Source organism: Pseudochaenichthys georgianus, chromosome 11 (assembly GCF_902827115.2).
Source record: "Pseudochaenichthys georgianus chromosome 11, fPseGeo1.2, whole genome shotgun sequence".
In the NCBI taxonomy this organism is placed as follows: domain Eukaryota; kingdom Metazoa; phylum Chordata; class Actinopteri; order Perciformes; family Channichthyidae; genus Pseudochaenichthys; species Pseudochaenichthys georgianus.
Genome location: NC_047513.1, coordinates 20,637,182 through 20,656,580, shown reverse-complemented (window position 1 = coordinate 20,656,580; position 19,399 = coordinate 20,637,182). Strand labels below are relative to the sequence as shown.

Sequence of the window (19,399 nt, the reverse complement as noted above, 5' to 3'; positions counted from 1 at the left end):
CGCCTCAGTGGGATTTGGCTTTGGTGTTACACGCACCAAGCAAAGCCCCATTTGAACCTTTAGATCAGGTTCCCCTTAAAGGTCACATGTCATGCTTTTCCGGTTATTGCCCGTCCCCTTGTGTGTTATGAAGGTTTTTATGCATGTAAACGGTGTGCAGAGTCAAAACCCTCAAAGTACACCCTGTAGCGAGTAAAACTCTAACACAGAAAATACCTCCCCAAAACGCCTCGTTGGAGATACGTCACTGTCCATTTGATTCTTCCGGGTACATCATGATGTCATGTCGTCCCCGGAACTAAATGGACCAATCCCTGGAGCCGTTACGTTACGTCCGCGGAGCCGTTACGTTAAGCCCCCGCTGATTGGTCCAAATTGACCAATCCACGGACTTCCTCACACACTCAGTGCATGCAGCTCTGCTGATTTCTCCTCCCTGGCTGCAGGTTGATAACAGACAGTTGGGATCGTGGCGAAATTCTCTCTGCAGACCCATTCTCACAGCGTTTAGCAACCTTTTTCTTACTCAATATCAAGCCACACTTATTGTTTTTACTTCGGCTGTGCCTTTGTGTGTGCTCAGGGTGAGTTTTGCTGTGTTTCGCTGTGTATCGTTAAACAAGGAAATCACACCTCCACGGAGCTCAGCGCGATTCACAACGTCCCGACTGGTCCCGACCAATCGGAGCACACTGGGCTCACAGGGAGGGGGGGGCAAGAGCTGCAACGAGCCGTTTAGTGGAGAGAGTGAATACACATACTTTACAGAGATGCTGTATGCGAAACCAATGTGAGTTTGGAAAATTGCTTTTATGCCAAGGGTCATCACAAGCTCTTTTAGGTCAAGAGTGATTACCCTGGATGGCTTCTTTCCTCCTCCTCACAGGTCGGAGGAGGAAGCCACGTCTCATCTCCTCTGTCCTGTGCGTGCACTGTCCTGCTATGTGGCGCGCATGGCTGCTTTGCGCCGTTCTCAGCGCCTGTTTGTGCATTACAGAGAGCGCTCATTAGGGCAGCCTCTGTCTGCATAACAGCTGTCACACTGGCTGTGTGAGGCTGTGTCACAGGCATATGTCTCCTCTGGGGTGGATCCCCCGGAGAACATCAGTGCGCACTCCACCAGAGGAATGTCAGTGGAAGACATTTGCACTGCTGCATCTTGGTCTTCCCCCTGTTCATTTATTCATTTTTATTTGAGGGATGTCTCCCATTCCTCTCTGACACACCCTGTACTGAGTGTCCTGTCAGAGTGAGTGACGTCAGGGATCCAGCTGTGCGCTCTCCTGCCTGTCTACACGCAGAGAGCTGCCCTTGTTCCCCCTCTTTTTGTCACTGGGCAAAGTATGACCTTCGTCTCTACTTTCTCACAGCGGCAGGTATGTATTGTTCCCAGCCTTCGTCCTCTCATGGAAAATATTCATGTTATGCTATATTCCAGGGACTGTGACTGTGCATGGCGCAATAGGCATGGGTTATTATCTGAGCAGGTGTCTGTGCTTCTAGTACCGGGCGGACCCAGTGGGGCGCAGACTACATCATGCTTCGCCCTTAACCCAATAGCGATAGCCTTAGAGGGCGAAGCCATATACGAAATGGAACTGAAGTTACCTACTGTAACTCCAGCTTCTATGAGTATTGGCGTAGCCCTCTAAGTGCTGGGCCCCACTGACTCCACGAATAGCTAAAGAAAAGTATACCGGAAGGAAGCCCGAGGGTGGGGCCCACCTCGCGGGTGGGCGTGGACTACAAGTGTTTCAGTGCTGCGCGGGTGCGCAGGGTATTACCAAATAGCGATAGCCTTAGAGGGCAACGCCAATACTCATAGAAGCTGGAGTTACAGTAGGTAACTGCAGTTACTAATTGTTGTTCATATCTGGACTCCAGGTTGTGTATCTGGAGAAAGAGATTTACGATGAAATCTTGGTACAAAACTTTAAATCAGGTGAGTCTACGTCCATCCCTTATTTTAAGATGTTATGTTGTTAGTAGTTTTGGTTGAAGCTCATATCATTCAATTAACATATGATTTTAAAAGTCTAGAGAGCTTCTACTGTAAAGTATTCCTTCTCTATTTTCTATCATCTGAAAAAGCCGTCGAGACGGTTAAGTATCTTCAGGATCAAATGAACATCAGAAGGTATGAAAGACCTTATACCTCAGCTCCGTCTAGTGTTCAACCTGTGGACACATCGGCTGCGCAACATCAGCTCGGTTTTATGAAGGACGACTACCAGGTCAGTCTGTTTGACATCAATCGGGTCTAAATGCATGCTGAGCTGATGAAACAGATATAGCATGAAATGCAGCTGTTTTGATTTGTGGCTCTTTGGCAGCTGCACAACTGAGCAGTCTACAAAATATTGTTTTGTTCATTTCATTTCAAAGGAGGTGAATATGGAGGTTGATGAGGATTCAGAAGACTCCTGCCTGACTGTTTCCAAAGGCAGAGTGCACAAAGCTGAAATACTTTCAAACAAAACGTTTGTACCTTTTCAAATGGCTGCCATTTCCCAAAAAGAGTGGACATGCAAAACTGCACCAACTTCATGTTTTAATGAAACTACGCCAAAGACTTCCATGCCAGCCAAATCAACAGCAGCCAGCTCCATATCCACCATGGGGGAAACTGCCAATGGACGTAGAGCAACTCCCTCCATCTCTACTGCCACCACCTCTGAACCAGCAGCAACCACCACCACCTCAACTGCATCCATCTCCAGTGAGATGTCGACAACTACATCTGCAATATTGCCCAAACCTCTGGAAAATATTACTGGAGCTGCATCCAATATTACAGCTAAGACTTCATATAAAGCTGCCACAGCTTCTAACAAAGAGTCCATGGTAGTGCATGAAGCCGCCTGCAAAACTGCACCTGCTTCCAAAAAGGAAAATACCTTCAGAAACTCTGAAAATGTCTCGACAGCTTTGTTCCCGTCTCAAACCCATCCCGTGACATCTGTAGCCGATATTAAAATGGCAGTGAAATGTGATAATACTGAAGCCTCTGTAAAGACTGCTGCTATGAAGAATTCAGTGGCTTCAACAGCTGATGTTGCACCAAATGTTCAAAAGAGTAAAGCGCCAAAAGCTCCTAAACTGAACAGGCACACAAATCCAACCACAGAGCCATCACGTAACTCCACAACTCCTAAAGTTGGTAAGTATTCTTTGTTATAGAGTGTAAAACAGTGTGTTTTGATATTATTTTACAACCGGTAAATGCATATCATATTCATAAATCAATCGCACTCAATTTAAAAACAAAACGTGGGTCAGGGTTTAAGGCTTGATTTCTAATTTTTTTTTAACTGGTTTAATTTCCTTATTTTACCCCTTAAACACATTTAAGTTGACACTTGTATAAATAATAAAACCGTAATCATGTTCTACACTGGGATCTGGTATCTGTATTATATGATCACCATTGTCCAGTGAGTTGGGATCTTCTTCCTGCTTTTAAAACATGATTATATAACGCACCAAAACAAGTGTAGAAAAGTATCGATTATGTTTGATTCATTATAGAGTTGTTTGAATTCATTATAATTGATCATATGAATGTACTGATATATAAATGTGCTTATGAGTTTACTAATTGTAGAAATAGTGGTGAAAAAGTACAATAAGTAGAAGTAAGTTTAGTATAAAGGCTGCAGAGTTCAGAGCCTGGGTTACCTTGATGAAGAGATGTAGGGGAAGAGGAAACCCTCTACACACACACACACACACACACACACACACACACACACACACACACACACACACACACACACACACACACACACACACACACACACACACACACACACACACACACACACACACACACACACACACACACAATATACATACACTAGCTGTCATGAAGTAACTGACACACACACTGTCACAAGACTGTCATGTGTGGTTTAAAAGCACGAGTATGAGCATCTTCAAACTAGTTTGGTTTGCTCCTATGGACGGACTACATCACAGGATGACCTTGCCTGACTTCCTTCATCATATGAGAATGTGTAAGGGAGCATCTGAAACTGTGATAGAGAACACACTGCATCAAACATCGGGAGGATTAATCATTTACCAACCAGTTGTGGGTTACGATTTGGATTATCAAAAATCTTTTACTGCCAAGACTTTAAAAGACTTAGCATAAGATCACAGGATTTTCTACACGCTCTTCAGTTCAGCAGTAAGGGAGAATTTGCTAGCCCGTGTTATCTCTGATATAATCTTAACATTTAAATAGAAAAGGATTTATGGCTTTTTATCCTGGTGCTTATCAGTGTGAGCCATGTAGGCGTATCTCCTTGCCACCAGCTGGAACAGTTTCTTTCCGTTAACTCTGAGTGGTGCCATTAGGGCTGAGAACCGGACCCTTTCAACAGAGAGCAGGTCCAGTACCACCTGAACAGGGGTAACCTGGGATCTAACAACACAGACTGTTTGATACAGTACTGTATGGTCTTTGTCTTGACTGTCTCTCTCTTCGCTGTAGGAATTCAGAAAACTTTATTAAGAACAAGAGACGTGCATGTCTCCTCACCCTCAACACACACTGCAGCAGTTTTAAGACAGAACGTTACCTACACCAGTCCAGCCTCAAGACAAGATGACTAAGTTAAAGGGTCTTTTTTTTCTCAGCACCATGTTTGAAATATATGCATATTTTGTATCTACATACAAATACATAACAATTTTACACTTGTACTTTTTGATAGCTTGGCAAACTCGTGACTTGTCTTTGAAAGGAAGACATTCAATAAGGCACAGAAGTATAGCATTATATTATAACTGCAATTTTGTCTCAGTTATTTACATCCCGCAAAATGAAGGTCTTTCTCCTGTTAACCAATCAGAGCAGATCAAGCATCAGCTCCAGACACGATTGGTCCAGATTCCAGGTGAAAACATACATGCTTACTGTGTTCACACACAACCCAGCTTTCAGCCTTGCATTGATCACACAAGCTTGACCATTGGATAATTTCTGTCAAGTGGCTGAATGAATTTGGTTGAGTACAGATTTTGCTGTAATATATTTATAATAAAATGGATACAAACAATTATGAAATAACATCATAATTTGTTTACATTTAGAATGTTGGATCTCTATGCTGATGAGCTTTGGCTAAACGGCATCACGGAAAGTTTTCATCTTTGCATTGACTTTGTAATCGTGTGTAAAATCACTTGTGATCTACGATACGATAATACTTTATTGGTCAGATCGAGTCTGAAATTGGACTTGCGTCACAGCAGCAGCTCCATGAGTAAGATCAACATAGACAACTGTCATGATACAATACATGAAAAACAAACAAAATCACTGAAAGAAAACATTTTCAAAGACCCTTTAGCGTGCATTTGATCTGGGATTTAGCTCTGTATTTACTGTGAGGATTGATTGGTGCACAAAGGAGTGCTTCAGTCTGACTTTATTTAATCGTGGGACCCTGTATCTCCGATTTAGATGGTAGCAGTTCATATTCACTCTCTGTAATGAGCCGTCTTATTCTTAAATAAACTACACCTTTTTAATACATCGCTGTTCCTTATTCAGAAATTGAATCCAGTTATAGCTGCATTCATTCAGTAGATTTCGGTGCAATCATTGATATGTTAGGTATTGTTTTTATGCAAAATAAATTGAGTGCAGACTATACTGTGTATACATTTTAATTATGCAGTGTATGACGTATATTTGTCATTTTCACAAATATCCACAATTTCTCATTCTTACCTCCAGCAGTCAATATAGGGAAACATCAGGATTATCAGCCTCCTCTTGCCACTGGTGCTGCAGGCAGATTCACCGACAGCGCAGATACATGCCAAGAGACCTGCAACACGAAACGGCAGCAGGCGAGAAGAGATCCAGAGTTAGAGGACTCGAGCAGGGAACAGCAGAACCAACCAAAATCCAGCCAGAGGGCAGAACATGTGTCGCCACACTCGCAAGAACTCGCAATGTTTTTAACAGGTAGGTGTTAAAGGTTGACCTGCATTATTTGCTGTTTTTTTAAAAACATTAGTTGTGCCAAGTTTGGAAAGTACCGTGCCACAGAAGCTAGTCAATTTGAGTGGCAGTGTTACTTTGTTGAGCTTGGCGTCAGCCAATCTTCTGCAATCTTTTGGAATTTTTTTTTCTTGTTCTCTCATCCAAAATACAAGTTCGGGGCAATAAGGTTTTGAGCATGGATGTATAATAAGAACTGGATACAGCGTTGGAGGCGGGATCTCGTTCTTTCCTATGAGAGCTGCTCATTGGTGCATGAGGACAAAATGGCCCAACTTTTGAGAGCGAAACGTCACAGATTACCCGTCATGCCTGGCTGTCAGAGCAGAAGAACCCGTATGTGCGCTCACAGAGCATGCGCCCCTTAAGCCCCACCCCCCGAGCTCCCACTCTCGGCTCACTAGAATGAATAGACAGAAAATAAATCTAGATTCGGCTTTTAGTGCATTTTACAACTTTAAGGACCTAATGATTATAATAAGGGCTATAAAATAGTTCATACTAGGTAGTTTATTTAGTTTAAGCAAAATTATCCGCTGATTTACAGACGTCTCTTTCCCAATGTTAGTCAATGGGAACAAGTATTTCTGGGCCCAGTGACGTCACGGACTGATACGGAAATTGTAGTGCCGCCGTTTGGACACAACGAATATTTTCCTCAGAGTCCGGTGCACTTCCTAGGGGCTTGGTTTTGAGGCTTAAGCAAATGTACTTGATCAAAACGTACTTGTATAAGGAACACTGTAAGCTACAGTATCGTATACATCTTTGAAATAGTTTTCCATCATCATTAAGTCTTGAGTGTTTTTTGCCATTTATTGTACTAATGTGTTGTTATGGTTGTCACAGGGGAAAGCAGTCATTTGTCCACCTACTTGAAGGTACAGGGAACTGAGCGTGGTGGATCAATCATAGGTGGGTTCAACATTGCACAGCAAACTTTTTTCACTTTTTTTCATTCAAATTAATTTGTCAAGAGCATACAATATGTTAAAGCCAGCGTGTCACCCCCAGGTCAGGGCTTTGTGTGGGAGTGTCAGGGGATTTCTGTGAGCCCGTTTTACCTGTGTGAGAGCTGCAAGGAAATGATCATCCACTATAAGATCTGTGAACACATGAGGAGCTATGATCACCAGTTACAATACATTGTGAGTGAAAAATGGATTCAAAAATATCTTTAAGATGAAAGTGTTGCCCCCACATTTTAATATGATATGCATGTGTTTTCAGTGGATGCAGCACCCAGACTTTCTACTCTTCTGGGATCGTGATTTGATTCTTGAAGAGATGAAACGGGAGATCGTAGAGGGCATCGCCATGATGCTCTCTAAACAAGAGTGTTACTACAAGGTGGATGCACAGGTAACCAGTTCATGTTTCATGCATGTTATCTACATATCCATGCGGTAATACGGTCAAGATCCGGTGTAATTTATGATGGACAAGATATGTCGCCATTGTGCTTCACTAGTCTAATGAAACAAGTTAATATACGAAGTGTTTGTGTCTTCTCTCACAAAGTGCACACTGCTGAGACCGGGGGCGTTTGAACATGTTAAGAGTCTTTCGTTCAGTGAAGGTAACAGAAACAGTCAATTTGCAATGTCTACAGAGTTTATGGTACATGGGAGTATGCTGTGTTAGGTATCAACTGTGCCTTTTGCTTTTTGCAGCTTTAAAACTGGTTAAAGACCTCAAACTGGACTGGCAAACCAGCTTTACAGCACAACCAAAGGGTGAGTCCCATTAGCCAAGTTCAAGGTCTTTTTTTCTCTTTCACACAGCTTAACTAAGATGACAACCAATCAAAATGTTATATGACTTGTCACCAGCTAACCAGAACATGGTATAACTTGAATAGTACTTGTAGGTTGTTCATGGTAAATATCTGTCTCTTGTAAATTTGAAGGTGTTTATTCACATTTGCAGATGCTTTAAAATGTTTGTAGCATTTATAAAAAAAAATATGAATTTTAAATGTGACAAGTCAAACATTAGTTATTCTTGTCTGAAATTGAATAGGGCTCTGATGCTGACAATAAGCCAGGGCCTACATGAGGTAGGTAAAATAATAATTTTGCTGATATGTGTCACAGGGTGTCCGCGGGGTCTTAAAAAGTATTAAAAGTTGATAAATCAATTTAGCGAAAATTAAGGGTATTAAACGGCATTTTCCAAGGTATTAAGAAGGTCCACAGCAACGACAACATGAAACACCCTTTAATTTACTTCAACGACATGTCGGGAAACCCCCTCAAGGCGGCCCCATGCATGGCACGCCGTAAGATTCTGCTTCTTATTTTAAGTTTCGTTGCCTTGCTCGGCCTGGGGGGGGAGGGGGGGAAAGAGTGTTTTGGGGTGCCACTGATGATGATGGCTGGTTCGAGCGGCCCACAGACTCTAGAATCGCCACTGTCGATGGGGATCAAAGCTGTCCGGTCCCACATGCTAGGTAATAGCCAGGGGCGGCGGGTACTGTAGGCTAGGGAAGGCTAAGCCTTCCCAAATATTTTTGTCACTGCATCCTGGTAAAATAAAAATATAATGTATAATGTTTGTGTCTTTGACATTAGCGCTGCTATGCAGCCACCTGTGCCCTGTGCTACGAAGCCAGTTCAACAGACCCTGGATATGTTTGAGTTATCTTAACTAACCCTAACAAACGAGATTTCGCTAAGCGGTTATCAACTTGGTAAATCAAGCCAGGGATTCTCTCTCCAGCTGAGAGCGCGTTCACGTGAAAGGGGCGGGGTTAGCAACATTTGACCAATCACAAACGGTGACAAGTGTACTGACAGCGCAGCGTCATACTTCATTAATGAAAAGTAAACTAATATTTGACAAATATGAACTTTAAACATCCATGATTTAAACATATAATCCAGGATACAAGCCACATAGCCACAAGCCACATGCACCTGCAAGGTGAATATAGAACAACTGGTTAAAAAATAAATAAACGACCGAGTGTTTGAAAGCAGTTCAAACAGTTTTATGATATCCCTGCTCTGTCTAAAGGACACGGGTGGATCTGACTTTAATTACATTTGAGTTGAGTGTTTCGTCAACCTAATGTTTTGCTTAAAATAATACTTCTGTAGACAGTATGTGACACTGTAAGTGTTGCACGGCCAGATATGGCTCGAGAAGCTGACTCAGATAAGGAAATATATGATGGGCTATATTATGATATTATATGAACGATGTTCTGATTGATGATGTGATATGAATGATAAGTGCGACACGTCGGCGTCTTCTCTGCATACGGCAGTTTAAACTGTATTTTCTTTATCCTGTAATATGACTTGATAGATTTAATCTTTTTTAATTTGATCTCTTTTCTATAGACGCCAGAGGCGGGCAGCGTCAGGTAATAAAAGTGATTTAGCCTTCCCAAACCTGAGCCTCACGTGCCGCCTATGGTAATAGCCAGAAAGCCGCGGCGTTTAAAGGCCCTGACACTCCAGGCCAAAATCGGCCATTTCCGTTAGTCGGACGATGAAGCGTGCCCTGTCGCCCAAACTCACACACCACTGCAGACTCTGCACGGAGGAGCAGCGGAGTCCGGCCGATGCTGCTCCTCCAAGGAAGAGACACGCATTCACTAAAGGCCCTGACACACCAAGCAGTCACCAGAGAACTCGCCGACGCTTACTGTTGCGTCGCCGTGTTCTCCTGCGTCTTGGTCATGTGTCGCACTGGAACACACCGCAAAGAATTCAGCCGAGCACGTACGAACTGCGCATGCGTTTTATAGTTTATAGTTTATTAGGATCCCCATTAGCTGGTGCATAACAACAGCTAATCTTCCTGGGGTCCACAAATAACATAAAACATGACATTCGACAGTACATTACAAGACAATGATACAAATCGTGTACGGCGTACATTTTCCTTCAAACAGTGACTTTCATATCAACCATCACATACAGCTTATTTTCTGATTCCCCATTTCCTTGGAGAGAAAAAAAAAAGAAAATAATAATAGTGATTTTACAAATGTCTCCCGTCGCTTCTTTTAGAGTAAAAACAAACTAAATACAATCCTCATCATAACTGTGTGTGTGTGTGTACCATATTCCTGCATGTGTTTAAAAAACCTATATGAACCTATATCGGTGTGCTGCTGTATGTTTACCATAACCTGTCTGCTGCTTGTGTAATTTACAATCTGTGGGCTTCCAGATGCCTCTTCAATCGTCTTTTGAAGCTTGCTTTAGTTGTTTCTTTAGAAATCTGATCTGGCAGTGTGTTCCATGCAGCCATGGCTCTATACAGCACTGTGCTCTTCATAGACTCTGTTTTGGCTTTAGGGATTTGACAGCAACCTCTTGTGGCATGTCTCGTTTTATATGCATGGATGTTAGAGCTAGGTGTAAGTTGCTTATATAGACAGGTTGGATGTTTCAGCTCATTTATGTTTCTCAAAAAGACAAGGAGTGATACCATCAGCCTTTCCGTAACTAATGTCCAGGAGAGCTTGACATGCATTTCGTTTACATTATGTCTTGGTGTACACCTAAGGGCAAGCCGAGCTGCTCTGTTTTGAACCAGTTGCAGCTTTCCCAGGTCCCTCTTGTTTGCCCCTGACCAGATCATTGAGCAGTAGTCCAGTTGTGAAAGGACTAGAGTCTCAATGACTTGTTTTTTCAGTTGCGGTGGTAAAAACACTGAGCACCTCTTGATGACAGATATATTCCTCCCCATCTTTGCCACCACTGACTCTATGTGTTTCGTCCATGACAAATTGTTCACTAGGATGAGTCCCAGGAGCTTTGTTTCCTCCACCTGCTCAACCTCCACATTATTCAGCATCAGATTCAACTGCGGTTTAGACCTTAGTACGTAATTTGTGCCAAATACAATACTTTTTGTTTTTTGAATGTTGAGCACTAATTTGTTGCTGGTCACCCATTCCATTACTGTTTTCAGTTCTTTGTTCAGAATATCAGTTATCTCACCAATTGTGGGAGCCTGTGTATGTATTGTCGTGTCATCCGAGTACATAGAGACTTGTGCTTTTTCAAGAGCTAATGGAAAATCATTTGTAAAGATTGAGAAGAGTAAAGGACCTAGTGAACTTCCTTGTGGAATTCCACTCGCAACACATCTACCACTAGAGATACTGCCATTAAAGTATACACTTTGAGTTATGTTATATAGATAGCTTTCTAGCCATGATATCGCCTTTGGGGCAAACCCATAGCACTCCAATTTGTCAAGTAAAATGCTATGGTCTATCAAATCAAAGGCAGCTCTATAATCTAATAGTACTGCTCCCACCATTTTCTTCACATCAATCTCTTTCATCCATTGATGTGTCTTTTGTGTTAATGCTGTGGCTGTTGAGTGACCCTCTCTATACGCATGTTGATACTCACTCATCAGACTGTTAACAGAAAATTGTATTTGATTGAATACAATTTTTTCTAGTAGTTTGTTTAGAACAGGTGACAGGCTTATTGGTCTGCTGTTAGAGCCAGTGAAGGCATTCTTTGCATTTTTAGGGAGTGGAATAACTTTAGCTACTTTCCAGATTTGCGGGCATGTACCTTCCAGACTCATGTTAAAAATATGACAGATGGGTGCAGCAATGAACTTGGCTATATTCTTTAATAGCTGACCATCTAAGTTATCAATACCTGGTGGTTTATCATTATTGATTGCGAACAATAACTTTTCCACCTCTTCTGTCCTAACTTTACCCAGCTCAAAGGTGCAATTTTTATTTTTCATAATACGTTCTCTAATATTAACATAGGACGACTCGCAGCTAAATGTTGGAATTCCCTGCCTTAGCTTCTCCACTTTATCAATGAAATAGTTATTAAAATAATTGGCAATATCTAGTGGTCTAGTGATGTATGCCCCCTCTGATTCTATAAAGGATGGTGTTGAGTTGTTTTTCCTACCCATGATGGTATTCAAGGTAGGCCCAGAGATTTTTTCCATCATGCTTTATATCATTTATCTTAATCTCATAAAACATTTTCTTCTTTCTGTTCAGTTTTGTCACATTATTTCTTATTTTGCAATATAACTGCCACTCAGAATGATTGCCGGAATTCATTGCTGCCCTTTTTGTTCCGTCTCTATCAGCCATAAAAAATGTTAGCTCCTCGTCAATCCATGGTGCCTTTACTGTTTTAACGGTTAACTTCTTAACAGGTGCATGTTTATCCATCACTGGTAACAACAATTTCATGAAAACATCCAGTGCCGCATTTGTGTCACTCTCTTTAAAAACATTAGACCAACATACTCCCTTAACAACCTCCACATATGAATCACAGCAAAACCCTTTATATGATCTCTTCAGGACTATTTTCGGTCCTGCTTTTGGGACTTTGGCTTTCCTACATATTGCTACAAGGTTATGATCGCTGAAGCCAATTGGTACTGATACCGCTTTTGAGCACAGTTCACTTGCGTTTGTGTATATGTGATCAATGCATTTGGATGATGTTACTCCAGAGCTATTGGTAGTTACCCTGGTTGGTTGATTGATCATCTGATCTAGGTTACATGCACTTGTTACCGTCATCAATTTGTTTTTCAATGAACAGTCTGATGACAGAAAGTCAATATTCACGTCACCCAATAAATATATCTCCCCGTTTTCATCACATGCCTTCTCAATCATTTCACACAATTTATCTAGATAATTACTATCAGAGCTTGATGGTCTATAGCAACATCCCAGCAACATAGGTTTTAAATGGGGCAGGTGAACCTGCAGCCATACCATCTCTACCTCACTTAACATCAAATCCTCCCTATACTTCACAGGAATGTGACTTTGTACATACAAAGCCACACCTCCCCCATTGCAGTTTCTATCCTTTCTGTAAAAATTGTACCCCTGTATTGATATTGCACCGTCCTCAAACGAGTCATCTAAGTGAGTTTCAGAGATGGCCAAAATATGAATATTATTTTATATCAACATATCCTGAACACACTGAACCTTATTTCTAAGGCTGCAGATATTCAAGTGAGCGATCTTTAGCCCTTTCTTAGGTAGTTTAGCATTCACTGACATAAATAGAGATGGTCTAACAGAAAATTAAGCAAAATGTCCATTACAGTTCTGATGCTAAAGTGCATGTTTGTGTGTGTGTGTATGTGTGCATCCCTTGTGTGTGCGTGTGTATATGCATGCACCAAGCTACGAACCCCTTCTGTCTCTTTAGTCCCTTTTCTCAGTCCTCTGAGATGAGTGGCGTGAGTCCGTTCTCTCAGCCCTTTGGGAGGGGGGGATCGGGGGATGGGTGGGGGTTTGCGGAAGATGAACAATGAATCTGTCGTACCTAATGTAAGCAATGTTCCCTTTGCTCATTTGCCATAAAAGGCCAAATAAGGCGTGTCATGGCCGACGGTGCGGGAAACACCCAATTGAGTTTGGGCGACAGGGCACGCTTCATCGTCCGACTAACGAAAACGACCGATTTCGGCTGGTGTGTCAGGGCCTTTAGCCGACATCGTGATGTCTGGATACCCAGTAGCCACGCCCAGAGCTATGACGCACCCTCTGCCAGGCTAGCATATACTGTTGGAATCTCAGGTTCAGTTCAAAACAGTGCTAACTGGGCTAACGAAGTTGCTAGCGTTTACATATATCAACTACAATGTCAGCAGATGGCCTTACATGTTTCTCATAGCAGGAGAACGTCTGCATTCACACAAAAAATACTCATAGACAGTATGCTCCGGGTGATTTGCCCTACGGTCAGTACATTATAGTTGGTGTTCCTAACCGAGCTACCGTTCATAGCGTGTATGCTACCGAGATAAACAACGACGCTACCGAGAGGTAGACATGCTAGGCGAAAACATTGTTTTCATGCCAGCTACAATGAATGACCGAACGTAGCAGACTACCCGTATAAGATTGCAATTGCAAACACGTTCTTCCTAGCCTAATATGAACCGCTAGCTTTTGTTCATAGTGGTTTTATTACACAGAACAAGCCATTGACACAGTGCTAACTGGGCTAACGAAGTTGCTAGCGTTTACATATATCAACCAGGGTTTCCGCTAGGATTTTTTCTCGCCGGTCAAATGTCCGGGCAGAATTTATTTTACCGGACTAATTTGAAACTTACCGGTCATATTTCAATAATAATAATAGTTGTGTAGCAGAGTTTCCGTTAGCAGGTAATTACCGGACTATGAGCAGATATGCTTCAGTTTAAAACTCAGTTCACGGCCTCATTTTTATATTGCTTCAGTTTATAATCGTAACAGATCGAAACAATTCAGATTAATTTTTCAATAAATGATTCCACAAACAACAAACAACATAATTATTACATTCAAACAAACTACTTGTAGTAGATAACGTACATTATTCAGAAGTTTACATTACATTTGAATAATAACACCGGAGAAACGGATCCTCTCTTTTCCCCTCTCTCTCCTGACAGCCCGTCAGTTTCTCAAGCAGCTCCTGCAGAGGGCGGGGCTTCAGGTGATCCTGCAGAGCTGCGTGTCTCGGTCAGACTCAGCAGCTGATCTGATCTCTCTCTCGCGTCCGGTTACACTTCACTCGCGTTTATGTCCATATCGATCAGACCCAGCTCTCCTGATCGGCCTTTATAGAGAGCACTGATCAAACTATTAAGAGTGAATATCGGCCGATAATGACCGGCGGCCGATCGATCGGAGCCTCCCTAATTATTACCAGACATTTTGACCGTCAGGTTTTGAATTTACCGGTTTTTTATAAATGTTACCAGCTAAAAACCGGTAATTACCGGCTAACGGAAACCCTGATATCAACTACAATGTCAGCAGATGGCCTTACATGTTTCTCATAGCACGAGAATGTCTGCATTCACACACAAAATACTCATATACAGTATACTCCGGGTGATTTACCGTACGGTGATCTACCATATAAGATTGCAATTGTAAACACGTTATTGCTAGCCTAATATGAGCCACTAGCTTTTGTTCATAGTAGGTTGGCATATTACACTGAACAACTAGCAAACGTAGGTTATCTTATACAAAAACTGATGCTCCGCTCAGAGCCGAAAAAACACTGTCATGGGCGGCGCCTCTGGTGGTTGACTAATGTTGGAGCGCCTCCCACCGGAGAATGGCCGAAGGTCAGACTTTGCTCCGTGCCGTTCGTTGATGAGTAGTCTTTTCAAGGAAAGGACTCAAACACAGAGTTATGAGATAAGCAATAAGCTGAGTTTAATGGTAAAAGCAACAGTACAAAACACAGAGTACTCTGGACTCAATTCTACTACCGTGTGATAGACGTATCAGGAACGGCCAGTCAGAAGAGAGCCCCGAGTGTAAGAATGTTACAGTAATTATACACATAAGCGGGGAGGGGTTGTGTCGGTTGTTCCTCCCTTCATATCTTCTAATTGGTTGTTCACTCCTGGGCGGGACCCTAGCCAATGAATCAGCAGTCGTTGACTCAGTCTGGTTCGTGTGTGTGTGTGTGTGTGTGTGTGTGTGTGTGTGTGTGTGTGTGTGTGTGTGTGTGTGTGTGTGTGTGTGTGTGTGTGTGTGTGTGTGTGTGTGTGTGTGTGTGTGTGTGTGTGTGTGTGTGTGTGTGTGTGTGTGTGTGTGTGTGTGTGTGTGTGTGTGTGTGTGTGTGTGTGTGTGTGTGTGTGTGTGTGTGTGTGTGTGTGTGTGTGTGTGTGTGTGTGTGTGTGTGTGTGTGTGTGTGTGTGTGTGTGTGTGTGTGTGTGTGTGTGTGTGTGTGTGTGTGTGTGTGTGTGTGTGTGTGTGTGTGTGTGTGTGTGTGTCACACTCCCATCCCGTCACATATTGACGGACGGTCAGGGCCCCTCCCCGTCGCTATATTACGTACAGGGTACCCCTTGCCCGTCAGGCTTCTACGGGCAGGGTGTCCCATATACCTTCATTTTATTTCTGATTATTTGTGCAGTACATGTACATGATGTTTAGTTTGCTAGTTATGACAAAGATTACTTCATGAATGTGTACACATTAATGGTTGCTAAGGTGGTTGCTATGGACGCTGCAACAGCTCCCAGACCACAACAACAATGGCCGACTGATATAATTCATAGATAGGTTATATTTGCACCATAAGGGTGCACAGCTGATATAAAAGGACTTGTAGTTTTTAAAGATATTACTGATTTGAATTGGATTGAATTTTGAATGTAAATACTGAGTCTGAAATAGTATAGCAATATGCTGTAAAATTATGTGAAAACATGAATAAAACTACACATCTTCAGATGTTGTACATACAAGTGTCTGTGTGTACCTTGTGTGCCTAGTGGTTAAAGCACGTTATTGAATTATTGTTTTTATGTGTTATATTTGATTAAAAAAATATTAAGAGTACATACTTTCATAGGGGGAAAGTAGAAGGTCTGTGACAGAAATATAGAATATAAAAAATCAAGAAGATACTATAAGTGATCTCTACAATAAAACAGTTTAGTGCAGGATGTACAAAGATATTAATAGGAGGAGGTGCAAAACAGAAAAACGAATGAACCTTTATTTAAACATTAAATAACAGATTGAGGTCTTCTTTTAAATAAGAAAAACACTTTGGGGGTATCTATCTACAGATAAATATTAAGCCTGACAAAGTACTTAACGTCTAATATATTGCTTTCCTGCAATGTTAACTATGTTGAAGCACTTATTTTAACTGATATTATACATATGGATTATACTCTTATGTATGTAGATAGAATAAGAAATGTGCAGAATATGACAGTTTAATGGTGGAGGTACACATATTGATAGATGTCTTGTAATGCACTGTTGAGGAACCTGTGACCCAAGTTTTTCATTCATTGCATAACTACACCATAGTTGTGTAAATGATATGTCAATACACCTTTAAAATCTTGAAAGGGATGTGCAAAATAGCCATAATATATAGTCTTTAATTAACTATTAGTAGAGAATAACGAGTAATGAATATACTTTATTACTCGTTTCCATTAATGTCAATTGCAGATACATGTTTAGTCTTCTCAAGCACCAACTATCAAATATCTCTCCTGATTGTTGGCACTTGACAATCACCTTCCCTGAATTTTACTCAGGTGTAACTAAAGTCTGATTTAAGGGTTGTTTATATTTCACATCATTAATCAGAATCTGCAAAGTAACTCAAATAAGTGTAGTGGAGTAAAAATACCAGGTTAACCTCTGAATTGTAGTGGAGTAGAATTACAAAGTATCAATGAGCTGTCATGTGGGTATATATTAATGCTATATATTATATTATTATACTTCTAATTGTGGGGAAAACGTTCAGTAGAGACGTCCCATAGAACATTTTGCGAAACACAATAGTGTAGTGCAGGGGTGCCCAACCAGTCGATCGCGATCGACCGGTCGATCGCGAGATGTGTCTAAAAATAGAACAACAATATTCAGTTTTATCGTTAATGTTCTATAACATAATCTTCCTGTGCCAGAATAATGCACTTGAACGCATCAAAGCTTTGTGATTGGCCGGCGTGACCCCATGTGTCGGGGCGTGACTTGTGGGCAGTGGGCACTAGTTCGCTGATGTTGTCCGTGTCAACAGGAGTGACAGTCCGCACACACACAAGACCGCAATGGCAGAAGCAAAAAAGCCCCAAATATATCATTTTCACTCCGAGTGGGAGGATGATTATTTTTGTATCTATTCCAATTCATAGTCCATCTGTCTCATCTGCAATGCGAGCGTGGCTTTATCGAAGAAGGGTAATTTAGGAGCGGCATTTCAAAACAGTGCACAAACGCTACGAGACGGAATTCCCTCCTAATTCTGCCCTAAGCTCCAAAAGGGGAGGGGCCTGAAAGGACAGCTAAATGCACAGCAGTCCATTTTCACCAGGCCCAACAACAAGAGCAAGGCTGCTACCATCGCATCTTAACGTGTCAGTCACGTTCTTGCGAAACACATGACGTCTTTCAAAGACGGCGAAGTTGTGAAAGAAGCATTCCTGGAGGCTGCTGACGTGCTTTTGGGGGACAGTAAAAATAACAGTACCATTTCAACAGGTTTTTGATATAATAAAAACTCAAGTTAGATATCATTATTAATCAGCTGTAAGTTTTAGTTTGTTTGAACTTATTCATTATAAGTATTGTACAAAATGGTATAAGAATGCAAACATTAAGATCTGTTCTGTTTAAATTGATTATAGTCTATTATCAATTCAGGTTAAGAAACTAGTGTTGCTTGCATCCTATTTTAAAGGCATTTATTTTTATACTCTACTAAAATGCAACACAAAAAAAGGGTTTGATTCTATTAATGTTGTCTCTTGTATTGCACTTTGGCAGCAGATTCCTGTGTAGCTTCAGATCCGAGTTGTCTTATTAGTAAGCCTAATTTATACTTTTGTAGCAACACTATTTTTATATAATGGCAAAGAAAGGGTTCAGAGTCTTTTCTTTTTTCCCTGTGTCATATGTGGCAGCACTGTTCAATGCTTCTTGAAAACATTACCCACTGTAGTGACGTGTGGATAAACTCCAACTCTGTATCAACAACACTGTTGTGTAACTTCAGTAAAATACTTGTATGTGTGTAGATTAGAAAGAGGTAAGATAAAGGATCTGCAGTATTTTATGAAGTATTCATCGTACGAAGGTCAGTTTTATACAAGTAGAAGTGTGTATTTACCTGGTAGTAGGCTGTCAGTAATGGCTATGCCTCTCTATTTGGACTGGTAGATCTCGGCAGACTGGCTACTTTAAAAGTAGCTCTCGGTTCAAAAAAGGTTGGGCACCCCTGGTGTAGTGTGTAGTTCTGGGGGGGCGTTCGATTCCAGTTTTCGATAGTCTGGCGTGGTTTCGGTCCATTTCAAACAGCTGTTTGACGCTGTAACCTTGGCGCACTGCCACTCCAACATCCAATCCCAGACCGTGAAGAGTAATCACGGGGACTGTAGTCCTAAACGATAGCTGGGGATTATGGGTAGTGTAGTGTCTTCGGCCATCCTAAACTCAAAAATGTTGACAATCGCAATGATGCTCGAACGGTCCCTTATAGGCCTACGTCTGTTTCCGGTTATTTTTATTTTGAAATTCAGTTCCTGACGAACGCCAAAAAAGACCGAGATTATGGAATTAAACCAATAAATAAAAGCAAGGATAATTGTGTGTTATTGGTGAGTAGATAACAGTGTGTTATTTTGAAAAGAATAACAAATTAGAAGGAAAAAAAGATTTTAAAAATACGAGGCTCTGAGCCCCATGTATTTTCCTCACAGACGGCAGCACTAAAGGTCTACAATAAAGACCTAAATTAATATTTGGGATGTTCTTGCCTTTAGATTCTCCCAATAAGTCCAAGTACAGAGGGTGACTTTGCTGTGAAAAAACACATTTCCACCAAAAAAACGTTAGCATTCATGAAGTAA

The 19,399-nt window shown here is 41.5% G+C and overlaps 1 protein-coding gene across 4 annotated transcripts in view; it reads left to right on the top strand.

Annotated features, from left to right (window-relative positions):
* The window catches only part of LOC117455367 (uncharacterized), a 57,372-nt gene that overhangs the window by 33,469 nt on the left and 4,504 nt on the right, over positions 1-19,399 (top strand). For 2 of the 4 annotated variants that reach the window (XM_034094849.1, XM_034094847.1), the window contains exons 35-43: positions 1,885-1,942; positions 2,092-2,234; positions 2,386-3,160; positions 5,750-5,983; positions 6,869-6,934; positions 7,034-7,167; positions 7,250-7,381; positions 7,541-7,598; positions 7,693-7,755. In XM_034094849.1, the coding sequence (XP_033950740.1) occupies positions 1,885-1,942; positions 2,092-2,234; positions 2,386-3,160; positions 5,750-5,983; positions 6,869-6,934; positions 7,034-7,167; positions 7,250-7,381; positions 7,541-7,598; positions 7,693-7,755 (1,663 nt within the window). Of the gene's footprint in view, positions 1-1,884; positions 1,943-2,091; positions 2,235-2,385; positions 3,161-5,749; positions 5,984-6,868; positions 6,935-7,033; positions 7,168-7,249; positions 7,382-7,540; positions 7,599-7,692; positions 7,756-8,041; positions 8,079-19,399 lie in introns of all 4 variants that reach the window. The other 2 variants (XM_034094850.1, XM_034094848.1) reach the window with 2 other exon arrangements.